Below are 25,566 nucleotides of genomic sequence, written 5' to 3'. Positions count from 1 at the left end.
GCAAAATATGAGGCATTGGTTTAGCGGTCAAGTAGCAAAAAAAACAAGAAAACTAATATCAGGAGCTAGAATTATGGTGATGCATGTAGTGAATAAAACAAAAATACTTGGCAAGGGGTTACCCATGATAACTTGAAAGGCAGTCCATGGGCAGCCTATAACCCTAGGAGAAATGGTCAGAATAAGCCCAAGTATTGAAGTATGTGATCCTTTATTGGCTGCCTTTGGCAAGGTATTGTAAAAAAAAAAAAAAAATGCACTCAGGAAAAAAAATGGCTATTTGGAAGTGGAAAATAAAAAAGAATACATATTTTTATTATTTTTTTAATTTTTTTTCAACGTTTTTATTTATTTTTGGGACAGAGAGAGACAGAGCATGAACGGGGGAGGGGCAGAGAGAGAGGGAGACACAGAATCGGAAACAGGCTCCAGGCTCTGAGCCATCAGCCCAGAGCCCGACGCGGGGCTCGAACTCACGGACCGCGAGATCGTGACCTGGCTGAAGTCGGACGCTCAACCGACTGCGCCACCCAGGCGCCCCAAGAATACATATTTTTAGATTGAAGGGTTAGAAAGCCTGTTTCTAAACTCCAAACAGTAAGGATAAAAATAGCTTTCAGTGGGAAAGAACCAATAAAATTTTTCAGTTGAACTCAAATCAACTCAGCCTATGGCAAAGGCCAGATTAAAGATGTGTCCCTTCCACCTGTAATTTCAAGTGAACTCAGTGTAGGAACCATTAAATTAAAGAAAGAGTGGGATGGAGCTGAGAAAATAAGGAAATACATCTTGAGAATTATGACTGAGAAAGGATTTGGGGTATGATTATTAGCACATGGAATCAAATGAAAGCAAAAGATCAGAAATCTAGGTTTGTGAGGGAATTGTACTTTCAAAGAAACACAAGCCAAGATGGAAAAGTTCAATTGTTCAAATTAGAAAACAACTTTTGCCATCTTCAGCTTACAACAACAGAAGGTAGACTACTACCTCCCACCCCCGCCACAGGAGGGCATACTGCTTGATCTAGCTCAAATGTGGCCAAGGATGATTATATACAATGAAGGGCTATAGAGGTCAGTGGACATGAGACGTAGGAGTTTCTCCCAGAAAGCAGAATCGAGATCTAATCAAAGGTAAGTAATTGTAGTAGAAAGAATTTGTAGAATTTCCCCCTCTCCAAAATGTCCCATCCCAATCCCTGAAACCTTTGCATATGAAATATCACTCCTGTAATGTAATATGGTAAAGTTGACCTTAAAATAGGGAAATCACCTCAGGGGGCCCAATGTAATCACATCAGCCCTTAAAAGCAGAGAGCTTTCTTTGGCTAATGGTAGACATGAAGATCAGAGAGATTAAAGGTATGGGAAAAACCCAAAGAGTCATTGCTGCTTTGAAAATGGAATAAGTCAGATGAGAGGAAAAGCAGGCAGCTTCTTGAGCAAAGAATGGACCCCAGTTGACAGCACGCAAGCAAATAGGGACCTCATTTCTACATCATCAAGGAAATGAATTCTGCCACCAACCTGAATGAGCATGAAAGTGGATTCTTCTCCAAGGCCTCCAGGTAAGAGCACACCACAACCTACACCTTGATTTTAATCTTGTGAGACCCAGTGCAGAGAACCCAATTGAGCCCACCCAAACTTCTGACCTGTGGAACTCTAAGATAGTATAAAAGTGTTGTTTTAAGTTGCTAAGTGTACAGTAATTTCTTACATGACAATAGAAAATTAATATAGTGGCTTTCAAACTGACTCTTCATTAGTATTCCAGGGTGAAGTCCTGTATCTCCCATTCTTTTCCTTTACACATGAGATTTTTTTTTGTATTATCTATTTAATAGTTACTACATTCCACTAACAAAAGTTCTGGAAAATTGAATTGAAATCCTTGGGGTGCTTAAGGCCAGAAAAAAAAAGAGCTTCACATTATTCTGGTTTTTATATTACAGAAGATATTGAAATCTTTGGAAAGACCTTAAAATTTAAAGATAGAATAGTTTAATGCAGTTAAGTGTCCAACTCTGGATCTCAGCTCAGGTCTTCACCTCAGGGTTGTGAGTTCAAGTTCCATGTTGGGCTCCACACTGGGTGTAAAACTTACTAAAAAAAAATGTTTCAGGTAAGCTTTTTTTCTGTATTATTTTTTGCAAATTTTACTTCCAATGTAGTTAACATACTTTATATTAGTTTCAGGTGTACAATACAGTGGTTATTCAGTTCCATATATTACTCAGGTGTTCATCAAGATAGTCCCTTTCACCTGTTTCACCCATCCCCCCCCACTTATGTCCCCTCTGGTAACCATCTGTTTAATCTCTATAGTTAAAAGTCTTTTTTTTTTTTTTGGTTTGTCTCTTTTGTGGGATCTACACCCTTGGTACAGTCTCCTTTTTACTCTCTGCAGATCCTGGGTTGATCTTTCTTTAATATATATCATTTTTTTTCTTTTCCTACAGTCTGGTAAAATAGTAGGAAAGTTTTATTACTGTTCAATCCTCTCAGATTTTTGATAATGTTTTTTTCCCAATTCACGAACACATGGGATATTTTTTATTGAGGTCATCCAGATCCTGCTTGATCATTACATTTAGGGGGAAGAATCTAACATTTTTAGCTCATAGGTCACCAAACCCCAAGTGCCACAGGTGAACCTGATAGGGAAGACTGGGCATAATTCAGAAATCAAAGACTTTGAGCTAGATGGAATTCTGCATTGGTTCCCTTGAGAATAGTGATTATATTCTATGTGCGGGAGGCATAGCAAACCCTATATTAGGTAGATAAGAAGGGTAACTGCTATGTGTTCACCAGATCACTTTTCCATTTGTTCCTTGGCACACAGATAGATTATATTTTCCAGACTCCCTTGCACTTAGATGGGAAGATGGGACAGAGTTCTGGCCAATGGGAAGTGATACAGCTACTTCCAGGCCTGGTCCCTAAAGTAATTTCCAGCACAATTCTCCACACTTTCTTCCTTTATTGCTGGCTCAACCAAGAAGATCTTGGGGGAGGGCTCTAAGGTAGTAAGTAGGTAATGGTAGAGCTACAACATCTCTGAATAACTGTGTGTACAAAATCTCCTCAACAGAGTCTCCACGACTACCACCACCACCACTGTCAGCCATTGGATTATGACATAAGACAAATGAACTTTTAATTTCTAAGGCACAGAGATTTGGGGTTAGTTATAGCAGTTAGACTACACTGACTAATTTATTTGCTTATCTACATATTTTAGAAAACAACTAATCCATATAATATCAGGTACCATAGAATTATATTGCTATGTAACTTTTAAGTTCAGATAATTCAACTCTCTTATTTGACAGATGATAAAACTGAGGCCCAGAGAAGTTTAAGTCACTTGCTCAAACTCACACAGAAAATCAGTGTAAGAACTTAAAGCAAAATTTAGATATTACCCCTCAGTCTAGTACTCTGGGTTGTACTGTATTTCCATCTTTCATGCAATATTTCAAAATTTCTACTCTATTTGAACTTTTATTTGCATGTATCAGATTAAATATAACTTGCACTCTTATGTGCCATATTTAGGGAATAAGAAAATGGGTTGGTTTGAATGCCACATTGGCCCAAATGGATCTAACAGATACATTCAGAATATTCCATTCTAAAAGAGCAGAATACACATTATTTTCAGGTGTACATAGAACATTCCCCAGAATAGACTACATGTTAGGCCACAAAATGAGTCTCAACAAATTCAAAATGATTGAAGTCATACCGTGCATCTTTTCCAACCACAATGATATCAAACTAGAAATCAACCACAAGAAAAAATCTGGAAAGAACACAAATACATGGAGGTTAAATAACATACTATTAAATAATGGTCAACTAAAAAATCAAAGAGGAAATAAAAAAATACATGGAGACAAATGAAAATGGTCTAAAATCTTTGGGATGCAGCAAGTGTGGTTCTAAGAGGGAAGTTTATAGCAATACAGACCTACTTCAAGAAGCAAGAAAAATCTCAAACAGCCTAACCTTACACCTAAGGAGCTAGAAAAAAGAAGAACAAACAAAACCAAAACCAGTATAAGGAAGGAAATAATAAAGATTAGAGAAGAAAGAAATGAAATAGGGACTAAAAAACAAAAACAACAACAACAAAAAAATAGAACAGATCAATGAAACCAGGATGTGGTTCTCTGAAAAGATCAACAAAATTAATCAGTAGCCAGAGTCATCAAAAGAGAAAGAGAACTCAAAAAAAAAAAAAAAAAAAAAAAAAGGAAGAAATTAGAGAAATAACAATCAACACCTCGGAAATACAGAAGATTATAAGAGAATATTATGAAAAATTATATGCCAATTAATTGGACAAACTAGAAGAAATGGATAAATTCCTAGAAACATGTAACCTACCAAAACTGAGGCAGGAAGACATAGAAAATTTGAACAGATCAAATACCAGCACTGAAATTGAATTAGTAATCAAAAAACTCCCAACAAACAGAAGTCCAAGACTAGATGGCTTTAAGGGAAAATTCTACCAAGCATTTTAAGTGGAGTTAATATCTATTCTTCTCCAACTACTCAAAAATATAGGAGAGGAAGAAAACCTTCCAAATTCATTCCATGAGGCCAGCATTACCCTGATACCAAAACCACACACACACACAAAAGAGAACTGCAGGCCAATATCTCTGATGAACACAAATGCAAAAATCCTCAACAAAATATTAGCAAACCAAATCCAACAATACAGTAACAAAATCATTCACCACCATCAGGTAGGATTTATTCCCAGGATGCAAGGTGGCTCAACATTTGCAAATGAATCAATGTGATACATCACATCAACAAAAGAAAGGATACAAGCCATATAATGATTTTAGTAGACGCAAAAAAAAAAAGCATTTGACAAAGTACAACATCCATCCCTGATAAAAACCCTCAACAAAGTAGGTTTAGAGGGAACGTACCTCAACATAATAAAGGCCATTAATGAAAACCCACAGCTAACATCATACTCAATGGTGAAAAACTGAAAGCTTTCCCCCCAAGATCAGGAACAAGATGAGGATGTCCTCTCTCACCACTTTTATTCAACACAGTACTGGAAATCCTAACCACAGCAATCAGAAAACAAGAAATAAAAGTCATCCAAATCAGGAAGGAAAAAGTAAACCTTTCACTATTTGCAGATGACATACTATATATAGAAAACCCTAAAGACTCCACCAAAAAACTACCAGAACTAATAAATGAATTCACTAAAGTTGCAGGATACAACAGATAGAAATTTGTTGCATTTCCATACACTAATAATGAAGCAGCAGAAAGAGAAATTAAGAAAACAGTACCATTTACAATTGTACAAAAATAATAAAACACCTAGGAATAAGAATAACCAAGGAAGTGAAAGAATTGTAGTTTGAAAATCATAAAATATTGATGAAGGAAATTGAGGATAACACAAAGAAATAGAAAGACATTCCATGTTCATGGACTGACAGAACAAATATTGTTAAAATGTCCATACTACCTAAAGCAATCTACAGATTTAATGCAACCCCTATCAAAACACCAACAGCATTTCTCATAGAACTAGAACAAATAATCCTGAAATTTGTATAGAACCCCAAAAGACCCCCAATAGCCAAAGCAATCTTGAAAAAGAAGAACAAAACTGGAAGTATCACAATCCATATCCTACAAAGCTGTAGTAATCAAAACAGTATAGTACTGGCACAAAAAGAGACACTTAGATCAGAACAGAACAGAGAATCCAGAAATAAACCCACAATTATATGGTCAATTAATCTATGACAAAGGAGGCAAGAATGTGCAAAGGGGAAAAAGACAGTCTTCAATAAATGGTGTTGGGAAAGTAGACAGCTACATGCTAAAGAATGAAAGTGGACCACTCTCTTACATGCTAAAGAATGAAAATGGACCACTTTCTTACACTATATGCAAAAATAAACTCAAAATGGATTAAAGACCTAAATATGAGACCTGAAATGATAAAAATCCTGGAAGAGAACACAGGTAATAATTTCTTTGTCATTGGCAGTAGACGTTTTTCTAGATATGTCTCCTGAGGCAAAAGCAAAAATAAACTATCAGGACTACATCAAAATGAAAAGCTTCTACACAGCAAAGGAAACAATTAACAAAACTAAAAAGGCAACCTACCAAATGGAAGAAGATATTTACAAATGACAGATCTAATAAAGGATTAGTATCCAAAATATATAAAGAACTGATACAACTTAACACCAAAAGAACTGATACAACTTAACACCAAAAAACCCCAAATAATCCAATTTAAAAATAGACAGAAGACATGAACAGAAATTTCTCCAAAGAAGACATGCAGATGGCCAATAGACACATGAAAAGATGCTAAACATCACTCATCATCAGGGAAATGCAAATCAAAACTACAATGAGATATCACTACACAACTGTCAGAATGGCTAAACTCAAAAACACAAGAAACAAGTGTTGGTGAAGATGGGGAGAAAAAAAATCCTCACATACTGTTAGGGGGAACACAAAGTGGTACAGCCACTATGGAAGACAGTATGGAGGTTCTTCAAAAAATTAAAAATTTTAGAACTACCCTAAAATCCAGTAATTGCACTACTGACTATTTACCCAAAGACTATAAAAACACTAATTCAAAAGGATATATGCATCCCTATGTTTATTGCAGCATTATTTACAATAGCCAAATTATGGAAGCAGCCTGTGTCCATCAATAGATGAATGGATAAAGAGGAGGTGGGTGAAATAGGTGATGGAGATTAAGAGTACACTTATCATTATGAGCACTGAGTAATGTATGGAAGTGTTGAATCAGTATATTGTACACCTGAAACTAATATAATATTGTACATTATACTGGAATTTAAAAAACAAATTAAAAAAAAGAAAATGGGTCTGGATATTGTTTCCTACTCTCCTTTGCAATTTGATTGCTATTCTCTTCATTTTCATTTAACTTTTCAAATTTCCCTTCTAATTCTACAAATTTTTCTTTGTTGATTCTCCTTGATTATAGCATGAGCTGTTATTTTAGAAGAGGACAGTACTGCTGGTTCTTTTTCCATATCCTAAACACTGTTCCTCAAAACAATAAAGAGAAATTAACTGGCAATATTTTCTCTATAGCTCTCCAGTGTAGCTTTTCACTCCTGTCAACTAACTTTTCAGAAACCTGCCTTGAGTGAGAGGCCTAGAACTGAAGATTGAGCATACTCACATTTAGCGAGAGAGGCAACAAGTTCCCATCAATCATTCTCAATCACATTCCAATAGTGGCTTAACTTCTCTCAATATAGATATCCAAAAAAGTAAGATTGTTTCCTCTTTCAGAAACTCATTCTTAAGCACTAGCACCATCATGCAGACTCCCTTTATCTAATAACTCCCCTTCTAGAAGTTTGTTTCCAAAATTTAGGTCATTCTTTTCTTTTCTCATAAGTTATTTCTCCCATCCAAATCCTTGCCTTCTACAATTTGTTCTTCCCTTCCTGTCTTCTTTCCTTCTTTCTTTTTGAAATACTTTAGAAAAATGCTTGAAGGCTACCTCTCCTTTGGGCATGGTGCTAGGTTTTAAGGATAATGATGAAAAAGACCTGATTCCTTCCTCCTTGTCTATCTAGTTCCGTGGTGATAGAGTCACATATGTCTCCAAGTTAACTATACCTTGGGACTTGTGCTCACCCAAGTAATGAGGTGTACAGATATTTAAATATTAGAGATATTTAAGGGCTATCCCCTGGTCTCTTACAAGTCACCTATGTGCAGAACAGATTCTCCTTTCATTGCTGGTATTTTCTGTATGGATATCTAATTTTATGACCAATACCATTTGTAAGAAAATAAATCATTATCCATAAACTCCTGTAAATGACATTCATTTTGAAGAAAACTCATAAACCATTGCTCAAGGCATTATTCACAAGTCAGAATTCCCTAATTCCCATGGAAGACAAACCATTGAATATCCATCTGGGAAAACAGAGAGTGCAGTCTACTTATACACAGTACATATAAACCTCACATTCATCAAGCAAGAAAGGGGAACTCTAAATTGAATTTTGGTCTACCAGAATAAAAGAGAAGTTATTAAAGAGAGAGTTATTATATAAAGGACGCTTGTGGTAATTACTATTATAACCTCAAAAATCCTTTTGTAAAGTGAAAAATGACTAAAATTTTGTGAATTGTCCCCCAGTTGTGTTTTCTAAATATGAATTGTGTGTGTCTTGTTTCTTTGAAGAAAGAATCACTTGTCATGGTGTATGAGAAAAGATAGGCATATACACCCTGTTCTCAGTATTTAAGTGTGCATTTGCTTTCATGAGCTTCTGCATCATCCCCTGCCCCACAACCGCCGCCTTCACAAAGATAAGCAGCTGGAGAAAAAAAAAAAAATCACTGACTGTGGGAGGAAAAGAAGCACAATCCATGCTCAATCTCCTTTAGAGACAGACATTCCTAAGAGTATATAAATGAATGGGCTCCACAGGTAATAACAATGAACCATGTCAGAACTGAGCTGGTTGGGGAGGTAGGGGATGGCAGGGAATATGGGAATTGGGGAAACCTCTAGCAGTTTATGCTGTGCTATCTGTCTTCCTCATTTGTGTGTTTTCTGAGTCAGCATTAGCTAAATTTTCCAGAAAGCAATCCACAAAGTACAGCCTGGGCATTTAAGGGACGTCACTCATTTCCCCCAGTGACCTTGACAAGTCAGAAGCTTGAAAGCAGGGAAATCCGGATGTCTCAGTTATGAAATGAAGCAGTGGGGCTCCAATATATTTCCAGAAGACTCCATCTAGACTGGTGATTGCCTGCTTCTATTACTACCAGTGACCACCCAGGGTGCTTCTCTGGCTCATAAGGGATTTGCATAATGGCCAAGTGCTTCAGCCTGATGTTGCTTCTTGCCTCCATCTGGACCACAAAGCTCCTGGTCCATGGCTCTCTCCGTGTAGAAGGTAGGTTTCTTACCAGATTTCCAACCTGAGGCAAAGCAAGATCTTGCAAACTGTCCTAAGCCTACCAAATTCTTAACTATGGATTGCTGGGAGTAGAGGACCCTCAATATCCACAGATCTAGTTCATAGTGTTGCTCTGCCAGAAATGTTTTTACCATATTGTTGACTTCACCAGAATGATTCACATTTACCTTTATGTTATTTTGACTTTTATTTTTGGTTATCGAATCTTTTTAATGAGAATATTTTGAAACAAAATATTGAGGAGAGATCATTCGTTTTTAAAAGTATTTCATTGAAGAAATAAACCATGATTGTAATGAATTTTAAGCAAGCACTAAAAGCTGGGAAAAATGGCCAACTTTCACTAAATATTGACCTGTTTTATATTTTTGGAAGTGTCAATATAATTATTTTAATTTCAATTTTGCTGTATTACAATTGAATGCATATTTTTTAATATGAAATAAATAGCAAATTAACTGAAAAAATGTGAAAATATAGGTTTGAAAATTAGTAATTATCTCCCTACCAAAAAGGAATGGCTTTAAGGGATTTCCAGGCTTTTGAGATGCCTAAGTGGTAACCTCACTCTGCAATGTAGGCAAAAAAATTGTAACCACAAATCATTTATTATAGCTCCAGGCAAATGAAAATTTGAGCACTTTAAAAAGAAAGTTGTGTGTTCCTATGCTGGAATAGGCTCTGTGATATAAAGTATGTAGGAATCAGATATCCTGAGTTGATTCATATATTGTTATATTTATTATGAGAGCCTAGAGTAATATTTTTTTTTCAAAATTCCAGAATTGTTATTCTCAAATAAGTTTGGTCCTCTTTGAAATTCCCCTGGGAGACTTTTCCCCACAATGCTGCCATGACTCAAATATTTTGGAAATTGTTCTTTAACAATAACTCCATTGCACTCTGGACTATCTTTAATGATGGCAAAAATTTCCTAAGGAAATTAAATTATATATATCATATTTTATATTATATATAACTTTTATGTATGTAATATATGAAATTTCATTTAATCTTCTCAAGAAGGGGCACCTAGGTGGCTCAGTTGGTTAAGTGTCTGACTTTTGATTTTGGCTCAGGTCATGATCTTACGTTTTTTGAGATCTTCATGGACAGTAGGGAACTTGCTTGGGATTCTCTCTCTCTCTCTCTCTCTCTCTCTCTCTCTCTCTGCCCATCCCCACTCTTGTGCTCTCACTTTCTCTCTCAAAATTAATAAATCAACTTAAAAAAATCTTCTCAAGTAGACATTTTATAGATGAAACAGCAGGCTCAAATGAAGCCAAGTGACTTCCTAATGCCGTATAGATGGTAAAAAAAAAAAAAAGCTTGGGTTTGAATTCAACTCTATCTGATCCAAATATACAGTATTTCTACTATGCCTGCTGTTTCCTAAAAATTCTTAAGGAAGAGGTTAGTGGAGTAGCCCTTGGATTCCAACTCCCTACTTTTGTCTTTAAAAAAACTAGGAAAGCATAAAAACGACTAATATTTGTTGACTATCTCTTATGGACCCAGTCCCTGCTAGGCACAAGTTATCTAACTTAATTCTGACAAAAATTTTGTGAAGAAGATAGAACCAACCATTTTCATCTTACAAATGAGAACAATAACTCGCCAGAGTCCCAGAGCCTATTAATAACAGGTGAATAATCAAAGCTAGGTCCATTGTCCAGAATAGGTTCTTCATTACTCTAAATAATAACTTTTAAGGTAAAAATGAGTTATGATGGAAGAGTAGCAATACCACTTTATAGTGTAATTAATAAACCTTCTCTGCAGGTATTCCTAAAGAAACAGCCATGAGATTTGAACAATAGCAAGCACATGGGCTAAGCCAAATTCCAGGACAAATGGTGTGTTTGGAGAGTTTAGCTCTAATTGTAGAGTGTGTGTGTATGTGTGTTCATTTTCTCCTCCATAACACAGTGGGAAGCAAAATAGTGGGGTTTTAGAGTTTGTGGGGTTTGTGCACCCAATCTGTCCTATATCCATGCTTATATCCTTGGGTTTGGGAAAGTTACTTAATCTCCCTGAGCCTCAACTTTCTATTAAAGGAGACAGGGTTTGGCACAGAGTAGTATAAACAGATGGTAGATGTTAGAATTAGTATTAGTATTTTTTAAAGTTTATTTATTTATTTTGAAAGAGAGAGAGCAGGGGAGGGGCAGAGAGAGAGAGGGAGAGAAAGAGAATCCCAAGCAGGCTCCACACTGTCAGTGCCATCCAGGTATCCCTAGTATTAGTATTAATATCAGTATTGATATAGGTATTAGTATTAGTACATATAGTCATAAGAGGCTGTTTTGTCATTAACACTCATGTTGGGGTGTTGACTCTCTGGTTTCTCATCGTGAGGGCAACGTCTGGAAGCAAATAAGGCCATCCACAAATATTGTGTATCATATACATATTACCTCTTCTAGCTTCTTGCTCCAGAGCATAGCAAGGCCACATGGAGGACTTAGAAATGCTCCTTCTATGTTTTCAAGAAACTTATTTTAAATACCAACCTAGAAAGTGATCAAAGCATTTGACTGGGTATCCAACACACAGATCTGTGTACAAGCAACCTCTTGGAAGATTGCAATGCCCTCTTATGGATTTTTGTGGACAAAGCCCAATAGGAATAATGCACCTGAATGCAATACAATTTTGCAATTTTATACAGGTCTATAAATCCCAGATCCAAGAAAGTGATCTAAAGAACTTTTGGATTCATGAATTTTTGAGTAAAATATATTCACAACATATCTATTCAACTGCCTCACCTTCCCTTGAGAGATCAGTCATTAGAGAACTAAAACCAAAAAGCTTTGAAGATAACATAATGATGTTACTTATGATTTACTGAGCACCTACTTTGTGACAGGCACTATGCTAAGCATTTTTATTTGAATTAATTCATTCAACTGTCACTACCCTATACAATAGATACTGTTACTCTCTCAATTTTATGAATAAGGAAACTGAGGCTCAAAAAGATTAAATAACTAGCCTAAGATCTCAGAGCTAGCAAGTGACATAGGCCAGACTCTAAAACTCAACTTTATTTAGTTTCTCTGTCATGCCAGGTTTACTGCCTGATTTCTTTGGGAACTTCTGAGTAAGCCTGCCCCCCAATGGTCAGAGAACACCTGGGACTGAGAAAGCTCACATTGTGTTATACCAAGTGAAACATTTTTCAGCCCATCTCAGAAATACTGGTGTTCCCAAGCCATATTGGTTTGGTGTATTGTTAGCTATTCTATTAACCAGAGCCCTGAATTCTATTTTTCTCAAAAGTTCAGACCTTTCATTTTATAGACTCTAAAAAGGTTTGCAACAACTGTATCACCTAGACTCAACCCAAGGAACTGGTGGCGAAAGTCTCTATGTAAAGAACAAGTCTCTATGTAAAAAACCCCTTAATGTAGTGGTGTAGGATAGACTCAAATCTGATGAGAGGTACAGCTGGGACCAGAGCAAAGACCAACCCTAACCCAGCAGGATTTCCTTGTGGGAAATGTCTGGCCTGTTATAGCTAACCATCAATCCCAGCCACAAGGACCTCACTGCTCTAACAAGACAATAATACTTTGCTAGGAAGAATAGCTTACAGGCTGGGAACAAGGACAGCGGCAAATTGAGGACCTCTGTGATTCCTTTGCAGAACTTTCCATCTCAGCACCATGCAGAATTGTAGGGGTCACCCTTGTGAACAAAAAGACAACCCAGCAGCTGAATTTCACAGAAGCCCAGGAGGCCTGTAGGCTGATGGGACTAACTTTGGCCAGCAAAGACCAGATTGAAGCAGCATGGAGGTCTGGCTTTGAGACTTGCAGGTGAGAAACAACTGTATTCACAATACTGCTGGACCTCTTCCAGCTCTGTGTTCTTGTTCAGCAGTAGAGATAAATGTATCCATTCAACTAATGTGTATTCTGTTACAGCTATGGATGGGTTGCAGATAAGTTTCTGGTCATCCCTCGGATTCTCCCGAACCCCAAGTGTGGGAAGAATGGGATGGGTGTCCTGGTTTGGAGAAATTCACTCAGCAAAAAGTTCTTGGCCTACTGTTACAACTCATCTGGTGAGTCATATCTGTAGCCTCTCCATGTTTTCTCTAGCTCTATGACCTGTCTGAGTAGCCCTGAGTAGCAGCAGAAGGAACCTTGGTGATGGTCATTTAATACTCCCAATACTGCCTCTATGTAGGACCAGGCCAGAGTTGGTCATGTGCCCCTCAGAGGAAAAAGTTAGGGAAAATATGACTAAATGGCAACATAGGAAGAGGGCAACCCAGGAGGTCCCATTACCCACATTCTTCCATCTTATAAGATAAATAAGAAGAAGGTAAGGAAATATTCACTATAGACAAAGCAATGTATCGAGTTATCATACTGAACCTTGACAATCTCTTTATAAGGTATACTTTGTCACTCCCATTTTGCAGAGGAGAAAATTTAACCCAAAAGACATAAGTATATTTGTCTACGTTCTCACTTACAACAAAGATTTTAACACAGGTCTAACTCTGAAAGCATGCTCTTTACCTTACCCTACATTCCTTTAAAGGAGAGGAAATTCAGATGCTACATTTTTTCTTTTTTTTTAAGTAGGCTTCACACCCAGCATGGATCCCAGTGCAGGGCTTGAACTCATGACCCTGAGATCAAGACCTGAGCTGGATCAAGAGTCAAATGCTTAACTAACTGAGTCACCCAGGGGCCTCACTACACTTGACATTTTTAAGAATAAGATCATTTTATGAAGGAAGGAGTTGAAGTTAGGAAATAGAATTGGTTTGCTCATGGTCACACAGTCATCCTATTAACTTTGATTGGAGACCACATCCACCTATCCCAAGTGCTCTACCTAAGGAACTTCCCAGAAAGTTTTTCTTTCACTAAATACTTATTCTCTGCTGATTTATTACACTTCACACATACTCATAAATCTGACCTTCTAAAGGTCAGACAGCTGAGTGGTCATATACAAGGGCAGATTCCAAAGTCATTCTCTAAGATCCAAGAGATAAGTGTGCACCAGCAACATTATGTTGCCCAAAGGCAACATAGGATCCAAGCAGTTCTCTGAATCAGGAGGCTTTGACCTAGAAAGAGCCCTGAAAGACGCTTTGTCCTCTTTCCTCATTTCATGGATGAAATGATAGCTCAGAATGAAGGTTTGGCTTGTTCTGTTGGTGGCAGAGTCAAAAGTGGAATAAAGCTTTTTTTGTTTGTTTCACCATCCTCCTTCTCTCTTCTGCCTCTTATGCCTACCGCTTTTGGTTGGGGAATTGGTTGGTTCACAAACCTGTTTATCTCATAGCCAGCCCATGCCTGTCAAGTGACCTAGCCTTTCAACTTCCTGGCCTTCCTCCCAGCTGTCAGTGTGATGATATGATACCCAGCCCTCTGGACTTCACAAAATGGAGTCAGAGGAAGAGGACTTGGATTTGTGTATTTCCTCCTGGTTTCATTTAACTCATACTTCCAACCCCTATATTTCCTGTATGCTTAAAGTTAGATCTAAAGACTTGATTAGACTCTTGTTCAACATTTTGAGAATAATATTTCATAGATGATATTGTGCACTTTAAATCACATCCCAACTTAATGTCAGTATGTCCCACTATTAATATGCTAACTTTGGTCATTTGAATAATATGGTGACTGCCAGACCTCTCTAAAGGAACTCCTAAAGATATGCTTTTCCCCTTGCAATGAGTAAGTAACCCATAATGTGATATTTTGGCACCATGCATATATTCTGACCCCAACTATCTAGTACCTAGAGTTTAAGCAGCCATTGGTTATTCTTACTGGAATCAGTTATTATATGTGGGGTTACAAAATGGTGATGTTTCTAATCTTCCTTTTACATTTATTAACTGGAATTCTTTGATGCAGAAGAATCTCTCTCTTCTCCAACCCCGCCCCCCACACACATTTCTTCCCCCCCTCTTATACTACTATGAATACATTATATTTTACTTATTCTGTGTGTTCAATATGTTGTAATCAATTTTACAATTATTATTCTTTTACTCTTTTTGATGCTCAAATTGTCCCAAATTTGGTGAGTAGGAGCCCCTTCTAGTTGACTTTTGTGTTCTTTATTCCATTAATATTTGAGTAATTCCTTGCTTTCTGACATAATAGCATGTCCCACACTTACGTTGTACTTTCTCTGCCCCTGATATGGAACCAGCCATTTATTTCTCTAAAGCCATGTTCTTTTTAATGGAGAATGTTAATTTGAAACCAAGATCTGGATGCAAGTAGTTTTCATTACTACTGGAGTTTTCACTGCTTCTTCAGTATTTTTAGTGGATAGCTCTATACATATATAGCTCTCTCTCTCTCTCTCTCTCTCTCTCTCTCTCTCTCTCTCTATATATATATATATATATATATATATACAGAGCTATCCACTAAAAATACAGACTTATATCTAAACATTATGAATTTGGGGGCACCTGGGTGGCTCAGTCAGTTAAATATCTGACTTCAGCTCAGGTCATGATCTGGTGGTTCATGAGTTAGAGCCCTGAGTCGGGCTCTGTGCTGACAGCCCAGAGCCTGGAGCCTGCTTCCGATTCTGTGTCTCCCTTTCTTTCTGCCCCTCCCCCACTCATGCTCTGTCTTTGTCTCTCAAAAATGAATAAATTTTAAAAAATTTTAATAAAAAAATAAAAATTATGAATTTGTATTGATATTTCCAGCTCAAATATAACAGGTCAAGCTTTTTCTTAGTTTACTTTGTTTTACACTTATATTTTTCTCTTACACAGAAAATCACAGTTCCCAATAAATAATATTACTATACTTTCTCATCCTATGATAGTTTCAAAATTATAAAACCAACATTATTAGGAATAATGAACCCAATGAGTGAAATTTGAGATTTCTTTGCATTTCTTTTAGTCCCCAGAATATAGCCCTCTAAGGGTGTACTGTCAATGAAGTATGTGCAAAAGGGACTTGAAAAATTCACAACTCTGTGTAGTTATACTATCAGTTGGAAATAAATTAGGTTCATCTGCTTTTGTTTGCCATCTTTGTGAGGATCAGAGATAATCTAACCTTTATCCAAATGCTAATCCTAAACATATGCCATTTGTTTTTATAACTTTCTTTTTTATGGTTATCTTGTGAGGTCTATCAGAGTAACTTAAACCTGACCCTACACTTTATCCTAATTGTCTTTTTTATTGCTATATTTGTGAGCTTTGGGGGACCAGATCAAGGTGCTTTGAATGCTGTGCATGCACCATCTGTTTCATGCTGTTCCCTCCACCACAATGCCCATCTTCCTATTTAGTTAACTGCTACTCTTTATTCAATTCTCGAGTGCCATCATCTTCAAGAAGCCTTCCCATACCCTTTACTCCTATCTTTCCTCTTGGACTCCAACTACACTCTGTGTTTAACATCAGTACACTTGGCACATTCTAAAGAAATCATATTCATAGTTTGAGGTATATCCTCAACCCAGTAGGAATTATGGGACCAGACTGCTCTTGCTCCCTCACACTGTGGCCCTGTTGGCTATATTTAATGAACAGAGAGGCAAAGTAAAGTAATTGTTAGATAGATCCTGTCTATCATGCTCATACATTATGACAGGCCCTACACATTTATTATCTCATTAACCCTCAGTAAAATGACAGAAGGGTATCATTTCTATTTTCCAGGAGAAATAACTGATGTTTAGAGTATATTTTACTATGATCCTAGTCAATAAGGGAAAGAGCCAGGATTTAAATCTTGAGCCATTACTCCCATGTAGCACCTTCCATGGTGATGACTACACATCAATAATATACCAGGCCCCCGTTGGGTTCTGGGCATCAATATTTTTTAAAAGCTCCCCAGATGATTCTAACCTATAGCCAGGGTTCAAAAAATCACTTTTCCCTAGGAGATCTCTAAAATATAACTTTTAGGATTCCAGATACTTCTGGATTCCCCTATTTCTTTGCAATTGCATTAATCTCCTTCCTTATTCCTGGATTGTACTCTCTCCCCATTGCATTTCATCCTCCACACACCTCCACTGATAATTATGTTACTCCTCTGCTCCGTAGCCCTTGGTGACTTCCTATTTGAGAATATGATGTAAGCTATGAAGCCTTTTACGCATTAAAGTGAGCATGTATGAGAACTCCTGTATATCAGTTGGGAGGTTTGTGGACCCAGTTGAAAATTCCATTTCCTATAAAATACATTCCAAATGCTTTAACAAGGCAATTACGAATCTCAATACTCTGGCTCTAGTCAATCTACCCAGTTTCAACTCCTGCTTGCAGTCTTTCATGCTACCAATCATATATACACTCTCCAGCCACCCTGCACTCCTTATCATTTTTCTGTAACTACATTTTCAAACTTCTGGATTCTTGGATCATGCTATTCCTATTGACTGGAATATTCTATTCCTTCCTGCATACTAGATGATCTTCTGCTGTGTTCCAAACATACTGGCCTTTTATTCATCAAACATACTGAGTTCATTCAGCTTTGGGCTCTTGAACTTCCTGTTCTCTTTTCTTGGAATGATTTTGCCCTAGATTTTCAATGACTGGCTATTTTTTTATCATTTAGGCCTCAGCTTCAGTATCACCTCACTTTCTCCTATCATCCTATTCAAAGTATCTTCTTGGGATGCCTGGTGGCTCAGTCGATTAAGCATCTGACTTCGGCTCAGGTCATCATCTCATGGTTTGTGAGTTCAATCCCCACATCAGGATCTGTGCTGACAGCTCAGAGCCTAGAGCTTGCTTTGGATTCTGTGTCTCCTGCTCTCACTGCCCCTCCTCCTCCCTAGCTCATGCTCTGTCTCTCTCTCTCTCTCTCAAAAATAAACATTAAAAAAGATTTTTTTTAATAGTTAAAAGCAAAGAGGGAGGGAGGCAAACCATAAAAGACTCTTAAATACAGAGAACAAACTGAGGGTTAATTGGGGGGGAGCGGGGGTAGAGGGAAAAATGGGTGACGGGCATTGAGGAGGGCACTTGTTGGGATGAGCAATGGGTATTGTATGTAAGTGATGAATCACGGGAATCTGCCCCCAAAACCAAGAGCACACTGTACACACTGTATGTTAGCCAATTTGACAATAAATTATATTAAAATTAAAAAAAATTTTTTTTAATTCCAAGTATCTATCTCCCATCCCCCACCCCTACCAGTTTAATCCTTATTCTCTTTAATTTTCTTCTTAACATTTATCATACTCTGAAATTTCTGGCTTTTAAAAAAAATCTTATCCTTCCATTAGCATATAAGGCCCTTAAAAGTAAGGACTCTGTTTTCTTTGTATCATGACCTTGACACCTAGAACAGTGTTTTGCACAGAGTTGGAACTCAATAAATATTTGTTGAACAAACACATTAATCCTCCATACCTTGCTCAAATGCCATCTCCTCTGTGAATCTCTTTATCAGAATACTTCTGTCCTGGAAACTGGAACTAGACCTAATTGTATCTGTATTTTCAGTTCCCAACATATAATGTGCTCATATGTTTTTTTCCCTGATATTGAAAATTTTTCATTTTTTGAAGAAAAACTTAGCATGTGCTCAAGAATGAGAAATGTAACTAAAAGTTCAAGGCAGAGGTCAAGGATGATGTGTGTTTCAATAGAGATATTTTATAAGTATAATAAATAGTATAAAATTCTGACTGAATGTGTGTGTAGTCAAAATGTTTTATCAATAGTATCAATGACCTTGATTGGTAATTTATGGTATTTTTCAAAAATGAATGAAATAACTTTTTCTTCCTAGCTAACATTCCAGCTGATGGTACCCACTGCCAGAAATAAGTAGGAATTTGAAATAGATGCAAACTCATATTATATCTATTATATTATACTATATATTATAATATGGCATATTATAATATATCATATGGCTCTGCCATTTACTAGGTATGTGACTTTGGGCAAGTTATTTAATTTCACTTAACTTCAGTTTCCTCCTATAAAATGAGAGTTTAATAAAATTGCTAAATAAAGTGTCATGATTGACTCAGAGTTAGCTGCTCAAAGATGTTGAGTTTCCTCTCCACCAGAGCCAACAGATAGGAAACAGATAAACCTATATCCAGCCCCTGCTCCCCTCCTTAAAATTTTTTTTTATTTTGAAGAGCACAGAGAAAGCTGGTTTTAGATCTTTGTCCTGAAGTGGTGTCATCTGTATATATTCAGTCTCCCCAGCTACTCCTTCCATCCTGTCACTTTTCTTTCCTTTCTTTATTCATCAAATATTTATTGAGCATGTATTATGTGCTAGGCACAGGGAATGATAAGACAGGGGTCCTGCTTCCAAGGAGCTCAGTCTAGTGTACAGCAGTGCAATGAGAACCTTGACAAGGGAAGTATAAGGAGGTACAAAAACATATGCCTCGGAACCCAATCTAGTCATCAAGTCTGCCTAATAAAGAGATGTTCAATCTGAGACTTGAAGAGTAAGTAATAGCTAAGTAAAGAGGGGACAAAGAGTCTTACAGGTGAAGAAAGCATCATGGTCAAGGCTTGGATATGAGAGAAAGCACATCAAAGAAACTGAAGAAATCTGAGTAGGCAAGAGGAAGGAGAGACACACTGGTCAGATAAGGCTAGCCATGTCAGCAGGAGACAGATCACAAAGGGCCTTATGGGCCACTGAGTAGAGGCAGTCACTGAAGGATTCTAAGGAAGTGATATGATTAGATTTGCATTTTTCTAAGACCATTCTGGCTGCAGTATAAGGGGACTGGAAAGGAGTAAGACTAGAGGCAGGAAGAACATTAGGAGGTGTTACAATACTTACTTGTTACTTTATTTTTCCCTCCCCCAACAGATACTCGGATTAACTCATGCTCTCCAGAAATTATCACCACCAAAGATCCCATATTCAACACTCATGAGGCAACATACACAACAGAAATGATCACCAGTGACAGTGCATACTCGGCTTCATCTACTGTTGCACCTTACTCTACTACACCTACTCTTGCTCCTACTTCTGCTTTGGCTTCCACTTCTCGACGGAAAAGAAAGTTGATTTGTGTAACAGAAGCTTTTATGGAAACTAGCACCATATCTACAGAAACAGAATCTTACATTGAAAATAAAGCAGCATTCAAGAATGAAGTTGTTGGGTTTGGAGGTAAAAGCTTTCTGTGTTTGCAGTATATTTGTGTGTGTTTGTGTGTTTATGTATAACAGAAAATACATAAAAAACTAGGCTGTCTCCAGATTGGCCATACAAGTAAAACCTTAATGCAAACTCAACTTTCATAAAGTCATAGAACTTGAGGGCTCTAAAGAACCTTAATGATTAAACTAAAAATCATAGTATATGAGTATAAAATAGCTTCACTTTTAAAACTCAAAGACTTTAAAAATAAGACACTATTAATATATCAGAGTTTTTATATATATATGCCTTTAAATGCCTATGATTAGAAAGTTTGTCTTCCTATTTAAAAGGAAGGGTTTACACCTAACTAGCTCCAAACCTATCATCCCACAGCCACAGAGAGGAAATGGACTCCATGATATTGCAATTTATAGAATAGAGCTTGAGAGGCAAGGCCTGGGATTCTATAGGAAAAGAAGCAAAGAAGCAGATGTGGGCCCAACATTCTAAGTAGCCCCGTTGTGGTCACAGAGAAGGCTTTTCTCCTGCATTATCTGTTGTCTTCATGCGTGTAAAGAATCATTAGAAGAGCAGCACACAACACTGTGTAAGCAAAGGACCCACAGACGATGTCTCTGTTTCCTCCAGGTGTCCCCACGGCTCTGCTAGTGCTTGCTCTCCTCTTCTTTGCTGCTGCAGCTGGTCTCGCAGTTTGCTACATCAAAAGGTGGGGTTGTTGGCACATTGTTAGTCTTGTAATGTTTGTCACATTCCTATCTTGTGTTTTTTCCAGGGTTGTTGTTAGCATTTCGTCAGTCAAAACAGAGACAGTAGACTTCTCACATCGTAAATTTTCTCCCTCTTTTCACCTCTCCTCCCTAACACCCAATCTTTCCTACTATTTCAGCACATGCATGTCACCCAGCCTTTAGAAACAGGTCAATGGTGTCCCTTTGAAAAATCAAGAGATAAAAAGAAAAGACTGAAATCTAGGGGGGAAGTATATGCTTTATTTTGATTCGGAATTCTCTGTTGTTGGTGGGAGGGTTGTGAGGTCAGCCTTAAGTGTGGCCTGCAAATTTACTGTCTCATCTAAATGAATCCACTAAGGTAGGGATGCAATGTATTTGAGAATGCACATGTTAGCATCTGACATAAAGGTACTAGCATACTGTGCTAATACGTGCCAACACAGACAAAGTGTTATCTATTGTCATATGTGTTACATAGAAGTGTCTCACTTTAATTTTATGTTTATGCTTATAGGTATGTGAAGACCTTCCCTTTTACAAACAAGAATCAGCAGAAGGAAATGATTGAAACCAAAGTAGTAAAGGAAGAGAAAGTTGATGATAGCAATCCTAATGGGGAATCAAAGAAAGCTGATAAAAATTCAGAAGAGCCCAAGAGTCTGCCCAAAACTACAGTGCGATGCCTGGAGGCTGAAGTTTAGAAGAGAAAGAAATGAGAGGACACACCTGAGGCTGATTTCTTTCCTGATTCATATCCTGGCCCTAGATGGGGAAACTTAAAGGGCCAAAGAACCAAACAAGAAAGTCCACCCTTGATTCCTAAATGGAATCAACTCAGGGCTACTTTTGGATTATGGAGTTCACCAAACGGAATTCCCTTCTTACTGCAATCCTTTCTGGATCCTCCTACCTCCAAAGCTTCCCACAGCCTTTCTAGCCTGGCTATGTCCTAATAATATCTCTGTAGGAGAAAGGAGATTTACAAACCACAAGAACCTAAAACAGCTAATCAGAACGCATTTATAAAGAGGCTTCTCAGCTGGCTGACAAGAGGTGCGTTGAGAACCAAGAGATTGTTGAGACCAAGCTTTTCTCTATTGATTCCACAGGCCAGATCCTTTCTTCAGCTCTGAAAAAGTAACATGCATCACCTGGCATGCCCTTCTGAGCCAGGCAAGAACAAAAGAAGGAAGGAAAAGTTCAGCAACTGAAGGTCATGGACATTCCCATGACTTGAGACCTGATCTCTGTAAAGCCAAAATAAGTAGAGAAAAAGAATGAGGCCAAGGATGTTGCCAGCATATTGTCAGCAGGGACTATAAGTACAAACAGGGTCAAAGTAGTCATCTCTGAATAATTTGAGTTGGAATCACTTTTTAGAACACACTTTCTTTTCTCTCTCTCTCTCTTGCTGCTGCCATTTTTTCTAGAAGTACATAATTTTATAAAGGAACCCCCCCAATCTCTTACAAATTTTTATTTTTATCGGAGCTGTATCTGGGAAATTAGTACTGAAGAAAATTACTGTATTAAAAGGCAGTAGAATTTAACAAACATTTATTGAATTCCTACTATATGTCAGGTGCTGGGTAAGGTATTATATTCTATAATAGAATATTATTTATCAAAAACTTACAAACAATAAAATGTATGAAGCTAATTTTTTCAGTTTTGATATCCTTAGCCTATTTACTTGCAAAACTAATTTTTTGCTAAGACTAATCCATTCACTATTTTCTCTAATATGGCAGCCACTATAACCTTAATTTATTATTAACATACCTAAAAAGTACATTATTACCTCTATACACCAAAGCACATTTTGAAAGCGTCATTAACAAATGTATTGCCAGTTCTTTTATCAGCAAGAAGGGCTCAAGAGGTGCAGAAATATTTGTGTCAAAAAAAAAATAAAAGCATTTAGAAAATTTTGTTGCTCCCTTATTTACATAGATGCGTTATAATTTTCATGGAAAACTGAAGTAATCTGTTTTTTGCAAAAGTAAGAGGGACAACTTTGGTTGTTGAAAAACAAATATTTGTAAACCCAGCGGTACATACATCACCATGTGGGGTTATGCTTGCTTCAGGGGGTCTTATTTTAAGTTGGTCAAGTACTCACCCATAAAACAGTCCTTTACTTAGGATACATTACAATCCATTTCAGAATTCACAGAGAGCAGAAGATTCAGGATTGTTCCCCTGTCCTGTTTTTCTAGCTTTCTCTCTCCCTCTCTCTGGTCTTCCCTTTTGGACTAGTATCTTCTTTCCCTTACCAGTGACTGCACAGCTAGCTAGCTCCATGGTCCTTTCAGCTCAGAGACCATAAACTGCTGGCACAGTCTTTGGTAGTTGGCCCAGAGTATTATCTTAAATTTTGGGTTAATTGCCAGGAATTAAAACTTGAGGGGTGCCTGGCTAGCTCAATCAGTAGAGTATGTGACTCTTGACCCAGGAATTGTGAGTTTGAGCCCCATGTTGGGTGTAGAGATTACTTAAAAATAAAATCCTTAAAGAAATCAAGGATTTTCACATATTTATATTTCTGGGTTCCCTTGAAAAGGGAAGATCTGAGGGCACCTGGATGGCTCAGTTGGTTGAACGTCTGACTTTGGCTCAGGTCATGATCTCGCGGTCTGGTCCCTGAGTTTGAGCCCTGCGTTAGGCTCTGTGCTGACAGCTCAGAGCCTGGAGCCTGCTTCAGATTTTGTGTCTCCCTCTCTCTCTGCTCCTCCCCAACTCACGCTCTGTCTCTCTCTCTCTCTCAAAAATGAATACACGTTTTAAAAAACTTTTTTAAAAAGAAAAATGGGAAGATCTGGAAATCAAGAACCCATATTCCTACACAACAATAACTATCTCAGACTGAGTAGTGGCTGTTCCCTTTAAAAGGTCTCTGCTTAACAGAAGACCATGGGGGAGGGGAAGGGGAAAAAAAAAAGTTAGAGAGGGAGGGAGCCAAACCATAAGAGACTCTTAAAAAATGAGAATAAACTGAGGGTTGATGGGGGTGGGAGGGAGGGGAAAGTAGGTGATGGGCATTGAGGAGGATACCTGTTGGGATGAGCACTGGGTGTTGTATAGAAACCAATCTGACAATAAATTTCATATTAAAATTCATTCATTCATTCATTCATTTAAAAAAAAGGTCTCTTCTTGCTTCATGCCACCACAGTGTTCACTGTCTATCGCATTTTCATGCCAAAATAAAGGTGCCATGTCCTATGGATCTTGTAATACTATTGCCTTTTCTTTCGCACTCAGCCCATTTCACTCATTTACAATCTTCCAGGTGCTGAGGTCTATGAGTTTGAAATTCTGGTTTGTCAGTCCTTAAGTTTTATTAGCCTCATCTAGTTCTCAAGTAGTGAAGAAGAAACAGCAAAAAAGAGCCTAAGTAATGGTCTTCCTTTTGTGTGTTAGCTGAAAAATAATCAGATCTTCCACACTAGATCTCTCATCTTGAAGGCATCTACTATATATTAAGACACTATCATCTATTAATTTAGACAGGTGTGTGTCCTCCTCAGGAGGAAGGGGGAAGGAGAAAAACCCCACCCATCCACATATAATCACTAGAGAGCCCAGATGCCAACTGCAAACATATTGATGAAATAGGTAATGTTCATCATTAAGGAAGAAAGGAAAGGAAGGAAGGGAGGGAGAGAGGAAAGGAGTAACACTGAGTACCTACTAAGTGGCAGTCATTTTCACATGTCCTATTTAACCACTATGTTTTCTCTGAGAAGAATTATTACTGTCATTTTTTATTAGAAAATTTGATTTTTAGAGGAGTTAAATCACTTTTCTATGGTCACACATCTACCTATGTGCTAAAGGTAGGATTCAATCCCATGTCAGAATGACTGCAGAGCCCATATTCTTTTCCCTACACCACCAGACTCCTTTTGCAAATGACAAGAGAGTGATATAAACTATTCCAGTATGTAAGCTTGAAATCAGGCACTTGCCAAAAAACAATAGTGGGGAGATAAGAAAAACAACTTAGGACTCCTGTCCCAACTTCAGGGAATTTTTCCTAAATCCACTTGCAATAACAAAGAAAAAAGAGAACCACTAAAAACCTTTGAGAACTGTTCCCTCATTGATGCAGACACCAACCTCAGCAAAGACTTACCTGGTCCAGCTCATATGGTCAGAAAATACAAGGCTCACAAGGATCCAAGATAAGCTCCTCTAAATTCTTCCTTCACAAAGTTAAAAAAATGAAGCCAAATGTTGCTGATAGCTAGAAGTGAAGTAGAGCCAGGTCTACAAGTCTCCTTATTCCTAGCCAAATTCTCTTTATTCTCCATTGAGCAAAGAGAAATTAGAAGAATGCAAGATATAACCCCAATTCACACCTATAATCTGGCCCTTGTGAAACTGCTTTTTATAAAAACTAGGCCAACTATCAAGTATAAACATGCTAATGTGCGTCCAATAAAAACAAGCAGATTTCTAAGGGTGGAAAGCTGGAGTAAAGCAGAGGACTTGACGCCCAGCACATGTATGCACAAAGTGGGAATTCATAAATGCCCACTGGCTTGAACAAGATTGAATCATGTTGATTTCCAGAGCAAAGAATCCTGCATGTTACTGCCCTTCTGTAGACTTTTAGCTGGTTACCAAAGCAAAATCAAACTAGGGAAGAGCAGGTTTCTAAGGACAATAATAATAACAC

General features: G+C 37.6%; 1 protein-coding gene and 1 long non-coding RNA gene across 2 annotated transcripts in view; one reads left to right on the top strand and one right to left on the bottom strand.

Annotated features, from left to right (window-relative positions):
• Positions 1 to 25,566, bottom strand: part of LOC123601373 — a 107,723-nt gene that overhangs the window by 65,955 nt on the left and 16,202 nt on the right. The window lies entirely within an intron of this gene.
• Positions 8,713 to 24,111, top strand: LYVE1 (lymphatic vessel endothelial hyaluronan receptor 1). Its single transcript, XM_045484504.1, has 6 exons — positions 8,713 to 8,992; positions 12,669 to 12,840; positions 12,949 to 13,088; positions 19,849 to 20,157; positions 20,779 to 20,857; positions 21,397 to 24,111. Exons 1-6 carry the CDS (start codon positions 8,908 to 8,910, stop codon positions 21,581 to 21,583), a joined length of 972 nt encoding a protein of 323 aa, XP_045340460.1. The 5' UTR covers positions 8,713 to 8,907; the 3' UTR covers positions 21,584 to 24,111.

Source organism: Leopardus geoffroyi, chromosome D1, assembly GCF_018350155.1.
Source record: "Leopardus geoffroyi isolate Oge1 chromosome D1, O.geoffroyi_Oge1_pat1.0, whole genome shotgun sequence".
Taxonomy (NCBI): domain Eukaryota; kingdom Metazoa; phylum Chordata; class Mammalia; order Carnivora; family Felidae; genus Leopardus; species Leopardus geoffroyi.
The sequence above is the reverse complement of the archived record's forward strand: the minus strand, read 5'-3'. Positions and strand labels throughout refer to the sequence as shown.

Coding starts and splice junctions, on each gene's coding strand:
- LYVE1 (XM_045484504.1), top strand. CDS start 8,908: ATGGCCAAGTGCTTCAGCCTGATGTTGCTTCTTGCCTCCATCTGGACC. Junction 13,089..19,848: donor CTACTGTTACAACTCATCTG/GTGAGTCATATC, acceptor CTCCCCCAACAG/ATACTCGGATTAACTCATGC. Junction 20,858..21,396: donor GCAGTTTGCTACATCAAAAG/GTGGGGTTGTTG, acceptor TTATGCTTATAG/GTATGTGAAGACCTTCCCTT.